The 18,965-nt window shown below is 37.9% G+C and overlaps 1 protein-coding gene across 2 annotated transcripts in view; it reads right to left on the bottom strand.

The window, feature by feature from the left end:
- zc3h7a (zinc finger CCCH-type containing 7A) overlaps nucleotides 1-18,965 on the bottom strand; it is a 20,522-nt gene extending 1,557 nt beyond the window's left edge. Inside the window, exons 1-22 of one of the 2 annotated variants that reach the window (XM_079838074.1) lie at nucleotides 18,834-18,965; nucleotides 16,659-16,764; nucleotides 16,291-16,330; nucleotides 16,007-16,204; nucleotides 14,266-14,424; nucleotides 14,102-14,182; nucleotides 13,847-13,900; nucleotides 13,719-13,758; nucleotides 12,951-13,252; nucleotides 12,630-12,873; nucleotides 9,938-9,969; nucleotides 9,686-9,857; nucleotides 9,423-9,581; nucleotides 9,127-9,332; nucleotides 8,708-8,808; nucleotides 7,717-7,898; nucleotides 7,567-7,637; nucleotides 7,338-7,474; nucleotides 5,675-5,780; nucleotides 5,438-5,546; nucleotides 2,696-2,829; nucleotides 34-197 (exon numbers count right to left, since the gene is read on the bottom strand). In XM_079838074.1, the coding sequence (XP_079694200.1) occupies nucleotides 34-197; nucleotides 2,696-2,829; nucleotides 5,438-5,546; nucleotides 5,675-5,780; nucleotides 7,338-7,474; nucleotides 7,567-7,637; nucleotides 7,717-7,898; nucleotides 8,708-8,808; nucleotides 9,127-9,332; nucleotides 9,423-9,581; nucleotides 9,686-9,857; nucleotides 9,938-9,969; nucleotides 12,630-12,873; nucleotides 12,951-13,252; nucleotides 13,719-13,758; nucleotides 13,847-13,900; nucleotides 14,102-14,182; nucleotides 14,266-14,424; nucleotides 16,007-16,204; nucleotides 16,291-16,330; nucleotides 16,659-16,726 (2,759 nt within the window). In that variant the 5' untranslated portion in view covers nucleotides 16,727-16,764; nucleotides 18,834-18,965. Of the gene's footprint in view, nucleotides 1-33; nucleotides 198-2,695; nucleotides 2,830-5,437; nucleotides 5,547-5,674; nucleotides 5,781-7,337; nucleotides 7,475-7,566; nucleotides 7,638-7,716; nucleotides 7,899-8,707; nucleotides 8,809-9,126; nucleotides 9,333-9,422; nucleotides 9,582-9,685; nucleotides 9,858-9,937; nucleotides 9,970-12,629; nucleotides 12,874-12,950; nucleotides 13,253-13,718; nucleotides 13,759-13,846; nucleotides 13,901-14,101; nucleotides 14,183-14,265; nucleotides 14,425-16,006; nucleotides 16,205-16,290; nucleotides 16,331-16,658; nucleotides 16,765-18,624; nucleotides 18,699-18,833 lie in introns of those variants that run through there. The other variant, XM_079838075.1, reaches the window with a different exon arrangement.

Below are 18,965 nucleotides of genomic sequence, written 5' to 3'. Positions count from 1 at the left end.
GCGAGTGGCGATACACGTTAGCGTTAGGCTCACCGCTCGCAGACTTTGAAGGTGCCCGTGGGGAAGCGATACTGCCAGCAGTTCTGATCGTCCTCAGAGTTGAACACTCGCTCTTTGTGCTTCTCGGAGGTGATGTGCTGCTGCCACTGCTTATCACTGTTGCAGTTCTTCCCACACAACCAACAATGGTTGCCAGCCTGACAAAACAGAATTGAGAGATTAGACGAGGATTGCATTCATGAAGACGTGTTTCAAATGAGGAGGTGGTATTTTTCATGATGGGAATGTGTGGCCTAATGGGTTCAAATCTCCGTATCGGCAGGATATGTAAGTGGGGGAGTGAATGAACTCTTTCGCAACTGAGGTGACCTTGAGCAAGGCATCTAACCCCCAATCGCTCCCCGGGTGCCACAGCAAAACAAATGGCTGCCCACTGCTGTGTATGTGTGTGCATTAGGATGGGTGAAATGCAGAGCACAAATTCCGAGCATGGGACATCTTGCTTGCCTACACATCACGTCACTCACTATGCAGTGAATTACTGCAGATGTCACCATTCACAAATTTGTTTATTTTAGTACTTTCGTCAGTGAAACAACATACTACAGCCTGTAAAACATTTAAATAAATATCAGTAATATAAACAATATAATAAAGTTAAAGGTGCACTATGTAACATTTTTTCAGTAAAATATCCAAAAACCACTAGGCCAGTGTCATATATTTTGTGCAGTTGAGTACTTAGCAATTTCTCACAATTTACAAATAGTTGTAAACATTTGGGATATTGTATTTTAACCAAGGAACCGGGACGTGTGAGAGTCGCCTGTCGATGGCGTCATATCTGCGTTACCCTTGGTTTTGGCAGAAACGCTTTACTCTCACTGCAGTGTGAATTAGTGTCATAGCATCCGCCGAGCGAACGCACAGTGTAACACAGTGTCACAATTTTCAACACACTCAGATGTATCTAACATGATAAACAGAGCTGCGTTACCTCATACTCATGACCAGAAAAGCGTGGCGACTTCATAATAAAAGTCACAAGAGTCTGTGCTCAAACTTGGCGTCATCAAACTACGCTTTTGTTTTGAACAGGCAACCTCAAGTGGACGGAAAAGTTATAGTGCACCTTTAAATATTAGTTTTAAAAAAAAAATTGTTTTATATTTCCCTACAGAGGTGTGTTCCGCTTTGCACTGAAAGGGATGGGAAACAAGCAGGAAGAGCATTGCTTTTCTAATATCTTCATGTTTTCTCCTGATGCTCCAAAACTAGATTAGAAAATGGATTGTAGCAAAAGATGTGAAGAGGGGATTTATCTTCTGCAGGGTCAACAACTTTAGGCTTTGTTTGATTATGCGCTGCGAGAGAAAGCGAAACAAAAAAAATCTCCGGCGTGTATGAAATGCGCTATACAAATAAACTTGGCGCACCTCAAGTCTAATAACAAGCACAAACTGTGTTAAATAGAATTAGAAGTATAATGTATCGGTCCTACATCGTTTTCTACTTTACCACAGTAAATGATGGGAATATACTCCTAATTAAAAGCAAACAAAAGGAAGAAACGTTTAATCCGCTGTGAGACGAAAATTAAGATTTGGCAAAAGACATTCCATGTCCAGTGGAATAAAATGGAGGAAGCCTGTTGTTAAATTTGTGGAAAATCGGGTGAACAGATCGCAAAACGCAAAGCTTAAATTTGGCTCACCTCACAAAGCCTACCTCTCTTGTTCTCTCTATGTAACATTTAAATCGCGAACCTATTATTTATTTTGTAAATAAAGCTTTGTGCTTCACTCGTGTCATAATATTCACGTAAAACAGCATTCACATACAAAAGTGTTTTGGCCGACCACCGCCGGTGCTACTCAGGCAGTGCAAAAGAAAAACTGACATTCAACAGAGCTTGAATGATTGGGATCGGTATCAGCCGATCATGACGAGAAAAAAATACATATTGGTAGCAAAAATCCCGAAAATTCTCTTTTTTGGGTGACCTAACCTTTTCAAATTAATTCAAATCTTATGTATTATATAAATGTGGCATATCTTTATTAATGTATTAATAAAAGTCATAAAGTAATAACATGATGAGCAGGACACACATGAACCACATGTTTTTCTTTCTTTAAATCTGTATGTTGGGTAAAGGATTTGCTCATGAATATTAATTGCATTGACATTTGGCCAGTAAGCTGCAATGCAGATGCTGTTGTGTGTGTGTGTATGTGCTAATCAATTGGTGACTTAACATGATTCATGAATATTTATTAAGTTACGAGACACAGCACTCCCATTAGGTTACCAAGCAATATGACGCAATTAATATTCATTCACTATACCTTACCTAATAAATTTCACATGAGGTGTACATACAGGATGTGTTTAGTGTTCAAAAAAAGCTAGAGGAGCACAATGGGCTAAAAAAAACGGATTGCAGGGGTCAAGGTGAATTTTTTAGAGTTTACATTTTTTTTGACCTGACACAGCAAACTGTGGTCCAAGTAGGCGAAGACAGACAAAGATGTGCAAACATGAGCAAAATAGAGCCGTGCGTGTCCTTGACAGTGCGTATTTTGTAATATCCTTGCTTTTGTGTACAAGACGGTCTAAGATAGACCAGGGTTGTGTCAGACAAGAGATGTGATAACGAGGTTTGGAAATCTAAATACTGCTCAAGTTTCCATACCACTTCCTCAGCGTAGTCCGTGGGCATGTGAATCTGTTTGCCGTTCTCTCGGGTTGCAATGTTGGTGCTCTCCTCGCTCCAGCCCGGCTTCTGAGACTGCAGCCACATTTCATACAGCTGCTCCATGTCTGCAACTGCATACACGAAATCATCATAAGAGGTGCATGACATCAGTATCGGTCAACACTGGGTGATATGATTATAAAATGAGTAGATGGACTCATATTAAGACACAAAATACAAAAGTTAGGGGTCAGTAGGGTGTCTTTGGCTTTTCTGAAAGAAATGTTATTTTGCAAGGATGTATGAAAAGGATAAAAAGTGACACTAAAGACATTTATAATGTTACTAAAGTTTTCTATATTTAAATAAATGTCAAACTTTCAAATTCTTTATAAAAAAATAAGCAGCACAAATGTTTTCAACATTGATAATAATAATAAAGATCAAATCAGAATTATTTCTGAAGGATCATGTGACACTGAAGACTGGAGTAATGAAGCTTATATATTCAAATAGAAAAGTTATTTTAAATTGTAATATTTTGGTTGTATTAGTACTTTTGATCCAATAAATGCAGCCTGTGCATGTAGAAACATGCAGTTAATTGGCTAATGATTAATATTGTCTGGCCTGACTGACGTCTGTAGAACAGGAAAGTTGTTTGAGGGGGGAAGTTATTTTGATTAAATATTACTTTCCATGGTACACTATGTAAACTTTTTGTTTAAAATTAACAGAACTTAAATAATGAATCAATACATCCATCCATAACGTTTCGACTTACCCTGATTCACTATGGTAAGCCTAGTATACAGTAAACGTTTATATTTTAGCACACTAAATCTTGAACCTCTGGGGAAATAGCCTGTTTTAATAAATGCAGAACAGATGAGAGTCGGCTGGCAAAAAAAGAAGGTGGTGACAGAGCTCGTAATAAAACAAGAATCAACATTGAATCAATCAAGGCGGCTTACTGTCTTATGCTAGTCATCTTGAGATCCTTTCCATCTAAACTGCGTAAATCTCTTAAGCCTAGTAGTGAATGTTTTATGAGCAGTAGGATAATCATTCATCCGTCACGCAGAGCCAAAGCACAACAAAAAAAATGTGCAGAAAAAAAATCATGCAGTTTCGTTTTCAACCGCTAGATGGGTTCTCAACACTGGCCCTCGAGGTCCACTTTCTTGCAAAGTTTAGCTCCAAACTTTCAAAAACGATCAAACTCACCTGCCTGTAACTTTCTAGTAATCCTGAAGACCTTGATTAGCTTGTTCAAGTGTGTATGATTAGGATTGGAACAAAAAATATGCAGGAAAGTGGATCTCGAGGCCCAGAGTTAAGAACCCCAAGTTAATTTGCTTTAAACAAACAAATGGTGCATAATACCACTCTCGTGTTGTCACATCATGACTGCGATACCCGACTAAAATATTTCAATACCAATACTGAGGCAAAAAAACTAAAACAGAAAAAGTAACTGAATGACAGAATTTAAAATTCTGAAAAAAAATTTAAAAACTCACTTGACCAGCATGTTCCTGCCCTGCTTTTTGACCATTCCCTCTCCTTTATTTAAAAAAAATAATTACATGCCACAGTGTGAACACATCTCCTTACAGAGATGTTTGCAATTATCACATTGTCAATCATGTTATCAATCACATTCGCTAACCTCTCACAATTCTGAACAGGTTGGGATGGGGTGGTTGATATAACGAGAATCTTTTTTCATGAAGTAATTAAAAATATATATAAATATATAATTTTATTTAAAAAAAAAGAAAAATCACAATATATTTATTTAATTTACATTTTATCTTTGTTATTAAAAATAATCAAATATGCAAATTACAAATACAATATAAAAAAAAGATACAAATTAAATAAAAAGTGCTTTACATTTGTCAGGTAGGCTACAGTAGGTCTATATACATCAAATGTAAAAAAGCACTTCATTCTATAAATTAACAATACACTGATCCTTAATATATTAAAAGTTAAATTTGTTACGGTTCGAGCAGTGGGTGATTTTCCATCTTCTTTCTATCCTACTTTAATTTTCTTTCTTTTGTTTTTGCTTAACATTAAAATCACAGGTTTGTTAGGCTGCTGTCACGTTAAGACATTGGAACAGACCTGATTTTTTTACTCAACTGTTTACGTTGACTTAAGACATACCAGACTGTGTTTATGTGAATACTCGTGAATACTATGACATTTTTGACCATTCAAGCTCAATCCGCGAAAGAGAACTGAATTCGAGATCACATTCTGTCTGAAAGGCGGCTTTCTGTGATTGTACTTTCGGTCTGAGCCCGGCAGACCCTGAAGTTAACACTTTTTTAACAAACACTTCCTGTGCGTCATTCTCATGCATGCATGTTTTGTTTTCTAAAGTGTTAATAACTTTAACCAATCATGTGCTGCACAGATGTATTTTACTTCATGCATGGAGTGGAAGCAGAGCCAACTCCTCCAAGTCCTGTGGTCACACATCGATGCACATGAAGAAATTACTCGAATGTTTTCATTCTTGAAGTACCTACAACTTATAAAATGTGGAACCGTACTGTTTTTAATATCAGGGTATCGCAATACCTTTCTAGCACCGGTATATCGTGCAACACTACCACTCTCTGTATTGGTTGTCATCATCTTAAAATAATGACAGATGAAGCTAAATTATGTCCCTAAATGCAAGTCATGTAACTTTAGCACACAAACGCACAATGGACTTACTATTGTTATCTTTCATGAAGGTCCATAGATCTCGCTCTTCTGTGCTGTGAGCAAATGTGCAGTTTCCAATGTACTGACACTTCTTGCCTGCTGCCACATGCAAGCAAATCTAAAAACATGCATGATTCACAATTATTCAAGAGACAGTGACAATTTATAAACAATCAATTTCTGTTCATATTGACGAAGATGGCCTATTTTTTAGAATATAAAAAAAGAAAACAATACGACACTTACTTCAAACTGAGCAGGAACAGGCTTTTTTGTTGGGAGAGGTCGAACTGTAGTCCACTTTTTCCGTTCAATGGAACTAACCAGAACCACTCGTCTCTCTTTAGACCAGCTAGTCAACAGAAAGTGACAAATCATGAGTTATTATCAGCAATATTATTAAAGGCGACCTATTATGCCCTTTTCTGTCATGATTTTGTTCTCGGCCTCTACTAGAACAGGATTTCATGCTTCCCGGTCTGTCATTTCTGTGGTGCATCTCAATATCCCTCCTCGTTTCCTCGCTCCTCTGTCCTCCATCCTATGACCTGGAAACTGATCAAGCTCAGCCATCTTGTAGGACAGAGGTCTTCAACCCTTGTCCTGGGGACCCACTGTCCTGTCCTGCAAAGTTTATTTCCAACCTACTTCAGCACACCTGTCTGTGTATTTTCAACAAGTGATCCTGAAGAGCTTGATTAGCTTCACCTGTCTTTAATTAGGGTTGGAGCTAAACTATGCAGGACAGTGGGTCCCCAGGAGCAGTGTTGAAGACCTCTGTTGTAGGACATCTCAACTCTCTAATTGCACCGCGAGGAGGTGAGGATCGAGGAGTCAGGAAGCTTCCTGAGGAGTCATGAGCGAGGATACACGGGTGTATCCTTTGCGGAAATGTTTTATCGACTAAACGTGACGCATGTATAAATTCTCCTCCACCTTCACATCTTGCCAGTTTATTATAATTATCATTATTGTTTATGTGTACAAGTGCATGTGAAATTACAACAACTGTAGTTGGACAGTTGCTATAAATACTATAAAATAATAAAAAGCAGTTCATAACTGGGAATAATTCATTGTTAATAATGTAATAAATATGGACAAATGTGGTATTTTGTGGAGGTTGAAAGATAAATAATTATCTCTAATGTTCAAGAATCCCAACGTGCAAGCTAAATCCAGCGGTGTAGAGTCATCATTAATTGACGACGCTTTGAAGTGACGCTAAAAGGAGTGAGGATATATAATTTCACTTGATTAAATCCCTCCGTCCTCACCTCTTTTGCTTGCGTCCTTCCCTCACATCCTGAAGGGGTGGAGCTAAAACGCAAGGAAAGGAGGCGAGGAAAGGAAACGAGGATGTACAAATAAGAATTGAGAAGCACCCCCGGTCTTTATGAAGCCCCTCTTTCCAATGTGCTCTGCTAAGTCGGCTGGACAAGTGTGTTGTGATTGGTTGAAATGACAACCGAGGCATTTGAGGGAGTTCAGAAACAGTTCTTATTGATATCGAGAATAACTCCCTTTGGAGTGACTTTGTGCTTTGTAACTTTGCAGAACTTTTTCATGCACAAGGGGCAACATTAGACACTAAAGAAAGTAAAAAAAATAATAATAATAATGATGTTACCTTACATTTAAAGATAGTTCAATTTACTCGCATTTAAATTGTATGACTATTTCTTCATTGAAACAAAGGAAGTCTTGAAGAATGTACAAGCTATTTTTTCACATGAAATGAAAGTGTGTGGGGATTCACAGTCTTCTGTTCACTTTCCATATATAAAAAAAAGAGCAGTACATTTCTCCTTTTGTGTTCCACTAAAAAAAGTTGTGTGGGTTTGATACACAATACAAGTGAATGATAACAGAATTTCCATTTTTGGATGTACGTATGAGAAGGACTCACGGATGCCTGGCCTTGGCACTGCAGTATTTCTTGTTTTTGTCCGGCTCACTGACTTGGCCATTCCTCCAACATTGAGCACATACAAACTGCATCTTCAGGTTGGCTGGCCCAAATCTGCGCAGGGCTGGTGGGATCTCCTAAGGAATGGCCACAAGAACGACATAAGAAATCTCATATAGAAACATGGGTATATACACAAGTTCTATTAGTATGCATGTATAAATTCTACCTGGGCTTGAAGAGCAGCATCCATATTCCAATATTTCTGTGACTCCTGAACAATACCTTCGTGTGAGATACCTGAAAAAGATAAAAAAAATAAAACTTAGCGTTTCCCCATCAACCTCTGATAATTCATGAGACCGGAGTAGCTGCTCACCTCGTTCACTCTGCATCATCCACACTTTGAGCTCGATGAGGCTGTGGGCATAAAAGCAGGAATCCTCACGCTGGCAGCCGTATCTTACCTCATGCCTACAGAGATCCATCTGGCAAAGAGGGATGTATGGACGAACTTTGGAGTACCTGATGGTTTTGTCCCTTAAATAGTGTACAAGGCACCTGAAAAACAAATGTTATTAGTTTTAAAATTCTATACAAGTAATAAAAGATCTCACCTAGGGCCAGGCAATATAGACTACTTCATGGCTCTCTGGAACGCTTTGGTTTGATTGGTCAACAGCAGCATCTTTACGCAAAATGTTTTTTATAATGAGCTCTAAACTGTGTCTTGATAATTATGTATTTGCTTAAATCGGTGAAAAGACACCATCTACTAAATAATCAAGCTCAATTCCATATTACACAAAAGTAAATATTTAATAAAAGAAATAAAAAAAACAGATAAGGAAATATGTAATTGTTTAATTTAATCATTTTTATTTTACTATTATATATTATGCTATGCTATAATAGTTTTAATAGTTGATGGTTTATATATATATATATATATATATATATATATATATATATATATATATATATATATATATATATAAATATATATATATATATCACAACACTAGGTTTTAGAGTTATGATGAATCTGTGATTCATGCTGATTCACTGAGAAAGTTTGCCAAATGAATTAAACTTCACAACTCCACTGGTTTAAATCATAGACACAATTAAAAAACATCTTTGTCATGTGTGGGTGTGAACCTGATCTACGGACACAGTTTAGGAAACTTACTGGGCAAATAAAGTTACAGAAAGTTGGTTCATTTTCACCAGTAAAATATTAAAATGCATAAACACTGAATATATCGCCCAGCCCTGATCAGATGTAATTCAGACCAACTGCATTCACTGCAAAGCATGAATCTGCACATTTAGTATCTGGACATGTCTTCACAAGAAGAGATGCTTACTTCTTTTCCTCAAACGCATGCTTTGTCACTGGGTGAGAGCATAGACCGGGGTTGTCCTTATTGGTTTTGCTGATTATTCTGGGTTTGTGATCAAAGCACACCTACAGACCAAGTCACACATGTTATTTTTACAGCTCCTTAATTTTCTCAACCAATGCAAATTTCAGCAATGACGAAACACAAACACTAAAACGGAAAATCCATTCTTTTGAAAACCGGTCATTCCAGTTCAAAGATGAAATGAGAGGGTGTGTTAAAAGACAGACAGTCAGCTGCTGAAAACAATATTTCAAACAAGAACAGTCAAACTCAAACATAAAAACGCAAAACATTTTGGTCAGCTGACTTTAGGTGTATCATGGATTAGTCAGTAATTGCAGCTACAATGAGCAAGCCATTCAGACAATGGCACACTTTACCTCACAGAGGAACATAAATATCCCATGGTGCTCCTGTAGGATTTTGGGCACGGTCAAATTGATCTTAGGTCTATATCCGTAAGGATCGCACAGATTATCCCTGCAGATGAAGCCTTTGCGTTCTAGCGTCCACACATCAATTTCTTCTTGGCAATAAGCAAAGGTACAGTGGCCAAGATAACGACATTCTTGTCCAATCGCCACATCTATAAAGCACAATTTGAGGATTTTTAGTAAAAAAAAAAAACATAAAAATGATAAATCTGCTAAACGGCAAGACAAAACAATGCAAGCACCTTTGCAAACATAATAAGGCCCCATGTACTGGTTTTTAGTGGGTCTCGGGCGAATAAGCTTCCACGTTGGAAGTTCAGCATGTTTGGTTCTCCCCAAAAGCAAATCTTTTTTGCATTTGTGGTCCTCTGAATGGTAAGCGTAATCCAGAACTCCCGGTCCTGTGAATACAGTCATAAAAAAACCTCATGCAAAAACGTCACTGTTTGCATATTTAAAAGGTCGTGCACTGCCTAGCAACACTTCCTGCATGACCGACACTTACCGGTTTTAATGTAGCATGAGGAACAGGCCTGTTTAAAATCATGTGTATCAGCAAGTGGGTTCTTGGCAAGGTCTAGCTGCGGTGGATAATCCTGCATGAATGTCCCATCGGATGTACTGAAACCCATCCCAATGGGTGGAATGGTTGGCACGGTCATGTCGCTATTAACCAGCTGAAAGAGCACAACAGATTAACCAAAGAAAACCAAAGAGCTGAATATTCAGGAAAATACTGAAGTAAATTAACTCTTACCGACATAAAATGATGCTGGCTAAAGGCTTTATCTGGTCCATAAAGATAAAAAAAACAAAATACAAGAAAGGGAAATCATAAATTATAAGTAAAATAAATAAATGAAAAATAGTTTTTTTTCAGCAGGGTCCAAAATTAACACTTGTCAGGACACCAAATAGGGATTAACTTCAGGGAAGTGGCTTTAATGATTAATGAAATGGCACTTTACAAGGATCTGCAACAATGCATTATTAAAGTTTCGGTGAGAGACACAATGTTTCATCACAAATAAACCAGGAACTGTGCTCAATAATTCCACTGTCATGGAGTAATGCAGTAATGATGTATTTTTGTAGGCCAACCCAGACGTGTAATGGGTTGGTAATTGTAGGCAAACCCATCTAATAACAATCAATTGGTTTTCCACTGGCTTTTAGCTTACAGAAAATAATATCTGTGACCAACAAAAGCTTGATTCTTGCACGTTTGTTCATCATGATAATCTTCACAAATGAACAACTTTTACGAATTTTGAAATCTAAATACAAATCGCTAAAAAGTAAAAAACTATAAACGAACTAGGCTACACCCCGGTCGCACCACAGGACTTGGCTTCCAACAACTCTTTCAATATCAAGTCTATAATTTGAAAGTTTACATTAGAATTGTTTGAAGCGGATTATAAGTGATGTTTATGTGATGAATATAATAAGTGATGTTTATAATCCGACAACATTAAGACACTTAGCCAGGGCCGGCCCTGACCAATTTGCTGCCCTAGGCAAGATTTTACTTGGTGCCCCGTGTATCAAGGTTTAGCACTACATGTTTTCAGTCTACGTTGCGGAAACACTGGTACTGTTTTTTTTTTTTTTATGTATTGATGTTTTTTAATTTTTGTTGTTGTTTTATTTGATGTTCAGTCCATTCTACCCCGTCATTATGTTCATGATATTATTATTATTTTTTTTTTTTAAAAGGCTGATGATAGTTAAACTATACAAAAATAGCACCTACGCCACATTACAGCCTAAACACAAATAAAAAGTAATTGCATCTAGCATTCATGCACAAACTATTGAGAACTAGCAAAAGTGTTTGTTTTCCAGTAGATGGCAGCAAACTTCCACTAATATGCACAATTATGTTTTCACCATGAATTAAATTGAGAAATTTAGATAAAATGTTGCTATTTTAAATAAACCTGTATATAAATATCATTTCTAATTTCGGCAAATACATTTTAAAATGTCCATATGTCCCCTTAAAACTGCACAACTGTAGAGTAAAAACATTAGGCTATTAAAAAAGTGATATTACATGCGTTTAAAAAAAGAGATGATATATATATTTTTTTTAAATACACTATCTGTGGCCACTGGAGAACCCAGAACAGCTGCTTGCATATAGTTTAAGGTAAAACTGAAATTAATTAGCATACATTAGTATTTTACTACTATGCAATTAAATAAACTGTTCATTCATTACATCACTTTACCTCTGTCTTAACACTGCAAAAAATGCTCTTCTTATTTAGTAATTATTTCTTGTGTCCAGTCCAAACATCAAAAAATTCTTAAATCAAGATGTATTTACTAGTAAAATGACATTAGATAATTTTTTCCTTGTTTTCTGGGGGGAAAAAAATCAAAATTAAGTGAGTTTTAGCTTAAAACTAGCACAATTATCTGCTAAATGGGGTGAGAAAAATTCTTATTTCTGTTTGGGACAGAAACAAGAAACAAGATTTCAATCAGAAACAAGATTTTTTTTCTCACCCCATTGGCAGTTAATCTAGCTTGTTTTAAGCATAAACTCACTTAAGAAAAAAAATTATTTTACTTATCTAGTAAATGCATCTTGGTTTAAGAATTTTTAGATATTTAGACTGGAAACAAGACAAAAATACTAAATAAGAGCATTTTTGCAGCGTTTCCCTTATCTTGCCTGCATCAGAGGGCTTCTGTTTTTTATGACACTACAATTCGGCCATCTGTCATAAATTATCAGGAAACTTTCACCGTGTCTACAACTGGCGCGAGCGGCCAAGCACCCTAAAAAATAAAAGCAATCCTGTCTACATCAGATGCGGCGAGAGGCGACGCGACACAAGTTCCCAACGTTAAACTGATCGCGCGTTATATTTCTGACGCACTTCAAGTAGCTCGGCGGGGGAGATTGATGAGGCGGACCGGGAAGATGCGGATGACTTAGTTAAGTTTTTTTGCGCTTTATTTGGTAGCTAATATTTCAAATTAATATGAATAAAATAGTACCAGTAATACATTTTGGCGCCCCTATGGATGTGTGGCGCCCCTAGCATTTGCCTATTCCGCCTATGCCACGGGCCGGCCCTGCACTTAGCAACCACCTCCTTCAAGACACGTAAAAGCTTAATAAAATCTTGAGTGAGGTATTTGTACTTAATGTTGTAGAATAAGCCATGACAATATTTTGAGCTTACATTCAACAGACCATATTTCAGGCATTTAGCCAAAAATCCATTGACTTTGTGACGATGGAACCAGCTTACTCGTTCCTGGATTTTAGGACTCATTCCTGCAGCACTGTAGTGACAGTTTGCGGTTTAATTACTGGTAACACACAATTGATGCTGGTAAATTATCCGAATTCAATCAGCATTTGCAGGTGAGGCAAAACTGTAATTTTGGACCCTTTTTTTTCATTTTAAGACCGCTGAGCAACACACCTGTCTGAGACTCTGAAATCGACAAACTATCCAATGAATCCAATGCTGAGGAAAATGTATCCAGACCAAGAGAATACGATGAAATTGGCTTGTGGTATGGTGCAGGCAAATTTATTGTGCACTGTGGAGCCATACTCAAAAACGGATGGCCCAGATGGGAAGGCATGAGCAGAGGACTCCGTAACGAACTACTGACGGCAATACTGGTCGGTAAAGGAATAGGTCCCTCCACTGTAGGAATATCCTGGTTGGGGTAAAAGAGACAAACATCAACATGATTTCTCGCATGCACAAACGCACAAACGCAGTCCTTTATCTTACCAAAGAATTAGAAGGACTTGCTCTGTCCAACAGCTCATCCAGATCATCCCCAATAATATCTGTATCATAGTCCATGTGGGTGTCTGGTACTCCATAAGAGTCATGAGGCCTGGTTCCATTAACCATAGGCATATGTAATGGCATGGGAATAGGTTCTGGGTGATGGGTCTCAACTGGGACTGGTGGTGAGATGACACCGACGGGTGGCTTAGACTCGACTTCTTCCATCTCACTTACTTTAGAACACACTGGCATGCTGACTGGTACTGGGACGTCCATACCCTGCATAGACTGGCCCACTTCTATGGAGACAAGGAGGCGGTAATGAGCTGACTGCAACCGATTCAAAAATTTATTATATACACTTCCATTTGGGGTTTGTAAGATGTTATGTTTTTGAAATAAGTCTATTTTGCTCACCAAGGCTGCATTTATTATCAAATATGCAGTAAAAACAGTGATATTGTGAAGTATTACTACAATTTAAAATACATGTTTTCAATATACATTAAAATGTAATTTATTTGTTTGTTTTTTTCCCCATATTTTTGCGGCAACCTTGATACGTTTTTCCCTCAGAATTCTTTGATGAACAGAAGTACAGCATTTATTTGAAACCGAAATCTTTTGTAACACTATAAAAGTCCGTCACTTTTGATCAATTTAATGCATCCTTGCTGAATACAAGTATACATTTCTTTAAAATAAATAAATTCAATTAATCTCCCCAAACTTTTTAACAGTAATATGAGAAATACACTGTCTTACCCATTTCAATATCCTCCACAGAGGCAGAGCATTGAGAATGCTGTTAGGAAAAAAAGCAGCTCAGTATGTTTTGCAGAAATGTATTTTTATTTTCATTTTAAAACACACACAGACATTTAGCATCTCACCTTATCATTAACCGCACCTGATAGACTTGCACCAGGCAAAACATTTAAGGCAGGCTGATTTCAAGAAGAAAAAGAAAGGGGGAAAAAAGACTGGTCAGGGCCAAATAATTACAGATTATGAGATTTACATTTTTCTACCACAATTCTAACCAATTCAATTATTTTCCTCCTGATAAAGATAGAAAGTAGACAAGCCTCAAGATTATTTTGGTTTGGGGGTTTTTTTCTCTGTAAATTATATATGTATTTTTTTACCTTGTTTCTCACATAAGCCTTACGGATTTTCAATCCCAACATTTTGGCAAGCTCCTGGGTCATTTCAATCACACGAGTGTCCTGCAAAGCAAATGAAACATGAGGAACCAAGGCAAGTAATGCAAAAAGTACTTGATTAAAACCTCAATGTAAAGTTCTCTGACCTGAGGCACCGCCAAGGAGCATTTAGCAACTGCCTCATAAGCCTCTTGATGTCTTCCCATTTCTTTCAGACATCGAGCTTTCCGGTAAAGTGCTTTATAGTTGCTTTCATTGAGTTGAAGAGCTTTTTCAGAGTCCTCTAGGGCTTGATCGTGCAGCCCCTGCATCAATAACCACAAACACATTTCAGTGAATTAAAAAAAACAAATGGGACAATTAACTTTGCAGCATACGCAGTTGTCAAACACTAATGGAAATAATACACTGTTTGTATACTACCAAATATTTTATGAAATAGAGCTGCATGATTAATCGCAATCTCGATTCAAACAACCATGCGATCAACAACAAGTTAACAAAATAGACTAAATCGCCTTTCGAAAGTAACTTGATGCTTTTATTGTATCAATTAAATCGTTACAATTACGTTGTTCCACGCAATAAGTGACTGTTAAAAAGGTATTTGTCATTGAATATTCATTCGAACGATTCCTAAAAAAAAAAAAAAACCCTGATTCATCCTGCAATGAAACAAGTGAAGTCTTCATGAGCAAGTCCTTGAAACATTAATTCGAACCGATTTCTCTGTAAATAGTTAAAATTAAATATTTTTAAATAAACATATTTTTGTCAGAACCTCTAGTAGGCTTGCTGCGATAATCGGTGCTACACGGTGTTCAGCGTTACAGCATCCGCATGTAACACTTCTAACTAACTAACACACACACACACACACAATCAAGCCGTGCTTATTTGTTAATGAAAAGTTCTGTTTTAAGTTTGTCATTGTACTGTTTTGTAGTAGCTGCTTTTCATTAATAATAACAATGCACCCTAGTCTAGAAATCTAGACACACCCTAGCGGCAGCAAATCTAATTTGCAGCCAGGGTCATCTAGCAACTCTCCGTTGCCTTGCGAGCTGGAAAAAACAAACTCTGGTCAGGCTGAACATAGTGGCGTTGTGGCGGTTCCGCTTGCTACTCGTAAACAAAGAAGCTAGCGAACAGCGGCCTTTCGAATCGGCTTTGTCCGCTACTCTGGCTTTTCTTTGAGAAAAGAACAGAACGGCACTGAAGTCATTCTTAAGAAAGGAAGATGTGTTCAGAGTTTTGCCGACCGGATACGGCAAAATTTTAATCTCTCAACTAGCTCCGCTTCACCTTCTTCGTTGCTCTGGTTGGTTGTAGCGCTATCCTATTGCGTGCAGAGGGAATTTGAAAGACAACCGTTTATCCCGCCCCTCGGATTGAGCCCTGCCAATGGTGCGTTCCCAGACCCAACATCTTGATGTCGGTCTGGCTTATCAGGCTAAATGAACCCAACATTTAAGATAGCTCAGGAAGAATGCATTTATTTGATCAAAAATCTGTAATATTGTGAAATATTATTAAGATTTAAAAGAACAGTTTTATCATATTTCAATATGCAATTCATTCCTGTGATCGAAGCTGAAATTTCAGCATCATTGCAACAGTCTTCAGTATCACATGATCCTTCAGAAATTATTCTAATGATGATTTGCTGCTCAAGAAACATTTCTGATTAGTATCAATGTAGAAAACAGATGTGGATGTGCTGCTTAATACTTTTGTGGAAACTACGACTTTTTCCCCATGATCCTTACATGAATAGAAAGCTAAAGAGCAGCTTTTATTTCAAATAGAAATCATGAACAATTGAATGCATCCTTGCTAAATAAAAGTCGCATAGCTGTATACATACAAGTGAACGCATATCCTTACAATGTTCAAGTAGGACGCAGCACGGTTCGCATGAAGCTTCTCCTTTATCTCTAGAGGGATGATGATGTCCTCCGATTCTGCATACTCTGCTATGTTTAAGGCCTCTGTGTATAATTCAACAGAACGTGCCCATTCGCCTTCAAGGAACACATCATTTGCCTCGCCAAACAGATTCCTCACCAAACTCTGAATGAACACCTGGAGGAATAAATCGATGCATGACACAAACATCTAATGCAAAACTGCAATCAATGCTGGACTGATTGTGAGTGAGACACACATACCTCATACTGCTCCTGAGAGCCAGGAAAAGGCAGGGTCGATCTACAATTAAGCAGAAGATAAAGAAAACATGAGACTATTAAAACACAGGTGCAAGGAACATGAGCAATGATAGATTTGCGGAGAGAAAAAAAACCCCCATCTCATTGTGAAGGGTTAGGTGACAAAGTTGTGGTTAATTTGCATTCCATAAATTGTTTGAACTGCAACCAAATTCTTTTCATAGGACAGAAATAGCCATCAGTGGATGAAGTCAGTCCCAAACTATTTCTCTCGCTTTTCCTCTAGAACACAAACTGTCCTTTTCTTCATGATCAAAGCCCACTGGTGTTCACAGGTTTATACCAAGACTTAAAAGCAGAACACTTACTGAATGAATTGTAGGCCTTTCTGAATGTCCTGCCACCGGCTGCTTCGGTCCTGGCATATGGCTGACATCTTCCCATGTGCCTGTAGGACTTGACTATGGTCAACGCCTGCATTTATATAAAGAGATCAGACAGATATATTGATTTAAGGCAGATTTGTATTAGTACCATGCATTGACGCCTGCATCTTATAGCACAACAGTACAGTAATGGAAAAGTATTTCTGTTCCACTCTCTGTTAAGAGCCAAAATTGCATTCTCACCCACCACATTAGTGCTGCTTCACTTATTTGCACAAATTGATTCTTTAGAACAGTTCGTTTCGAAGAACGGATTCAGCAACTGAACGACGGCGTATTTACATGACGTACAACATGTTCTAAAGGTGTTCATGTATCCGGCGATTTGATTTCGCCCTGCAGCTCAGTCTGGAAACCTGTACATTCATTTCTACTGCTTCTGTTACACTTTGGCGGGAACCAATCACAAACTGGCTAATCCACCTGGCGCGCTTTGGCGGGTTTAACACGATGACAGATATCGTTTATCACGCCTCTTGTGCAGTAGAAAATACAGAGCAGACTCCCCAGACCAATGTTCAATCTTAAATTGAGCTTGGTCTGGTGATAGCCAGACAAGTGTTCATGTGTATGTTCCAACAGGTTTACACAACACACGTTGCCGTTTCAGGGATTAGTTCACGCAAAAATTAAAATTATATAATTTATCATTGGCTTCCGGCAACAGTCGTACACGTTCACGAGTGTCGAGTTCTGGCGGAAGGATGACCTCTGACCTGACATCGCTCCTCTTCTCTTATATCGAAGTCCTCTGAATATTTTTCTCTAAAATGTCTCGTTTTTAATTCATGACCAGCGATTTGTTTTGTTCTATCCTCTGCGCTTCCACTTTCGTCAATTCTCACCTGAGCATAAGCTATCGTCTGCGCCATACGTCGGGTCAGAGTTCACTCTTTCGCCGAAACTACGACCGTTGCCGGAAGCCTGAGATTATAGTTTATTAAGTTTTAAATATCGTCATCTTCCTAAAACAATTGCCATTTTTTACAAAAACCCATCACTCTGCTTCAGAAGGCATTTATAAACACACTGGAGTCGTGTGGATTATTTTAGTGATGATGGATGCATTTTTTTGGGCTTCAAAAGCTTAGAAGGGCCAGGATATTTTTAATAGAACTCCATTTCGGCTGAAAGAGGAGTCATATACACCTAGGATGGCTTGAGGATGAGTAAATAATTGCATAATTTTCATTTTTGGGTGAACTAAGTTATCCCTTTAAAGCATATTTTCGATTGTTAGTTTCTTGAAAGAGTAATTTAGCTCATAAAACATCTGTGTCGTTTAGAACTAATTGCAAAGTCTTTACAATACAAACAATGCTAAAATTACATATTACATACCAGGGCCATTACTGAAATGTTGTTATCATTAGCTCTTTCGTCGGTTCTCGGCCTACATAACGACAGATATAAATAACAGTTCAAAGATTTGTCGAGTTTGACTCGTTTAGTCCGATTTTGCAAAACACCCTAACGTTACTCAAAAGAGAAAACAATAAGGCACTCGGTATAAAAAAATAACATACTTAACTAACATACATAAGCCCACTTGGCGACAGACATGGGGATCCATGACTCGAGTCACTGAGAAGCGGCGTCCGATATTGGTTGATTTAACCAAATTGAAACTTCTCACATAGTTCATAAAAAGTAGCATTACAAAGCTCTCGAAATAAGTAAACTGGCTGTGTCTCAAAGGCAAGTGAGCCGCCTAACTACACGGCGGTCCATAAGGTTTCCTCGACGACTAACGTTAAATGTAAGTTACTGTCTAGAAAGGAGACTCACTTGGTATTGAAACACAGCCACTGTAATGCCCAAATGTTGTCACAAACTGAAAATTCCAATGGGTATTTTGTTGCTGTAAAACTGGCACCGAGGCTCTGACCTGTTTTTCCGTGAAGTCAGGAACACGTAGATCATGTGTGCTAGCCAAACGGTTGGTCGTGCAAACTCTTGTGTGAACAGTCGCTAGGTAAACTAGCATGATAGCATTTTACCGCGCACCTCTGCCCACTCACTCGGCTGAGCAGCGGCCGCCCAAGCATATGTATGTAGGCGAACAACTCTATTTATTACTACTGTAAAAACACTCACCTTAAGTAGATAAATTACCAACAGGAAAAAGACTGTTCCATACAATCACTAATGTTTTCATGTGTTCGTCAACCCTGCCTCTTCTTTGGGCAACGTGATCTTCATGACGTCTTGTTCACTTTTTCGGTTAAT

The sequence above is a fragment of the Gobio gobio genome, assembly GCF_949357685.1.
Source record: "Gobio gobio genome assembly, chromosome: 1".
Lineage (NCBI taxonomy): Eukaryota > Metazoa > Chordata > Actinopteri > Cypriniformes > Gobionidae > Gobio > Gobio gobio.
This window is presented reverse-complemented; position numbering and strand designations above follow the sequence as displayed.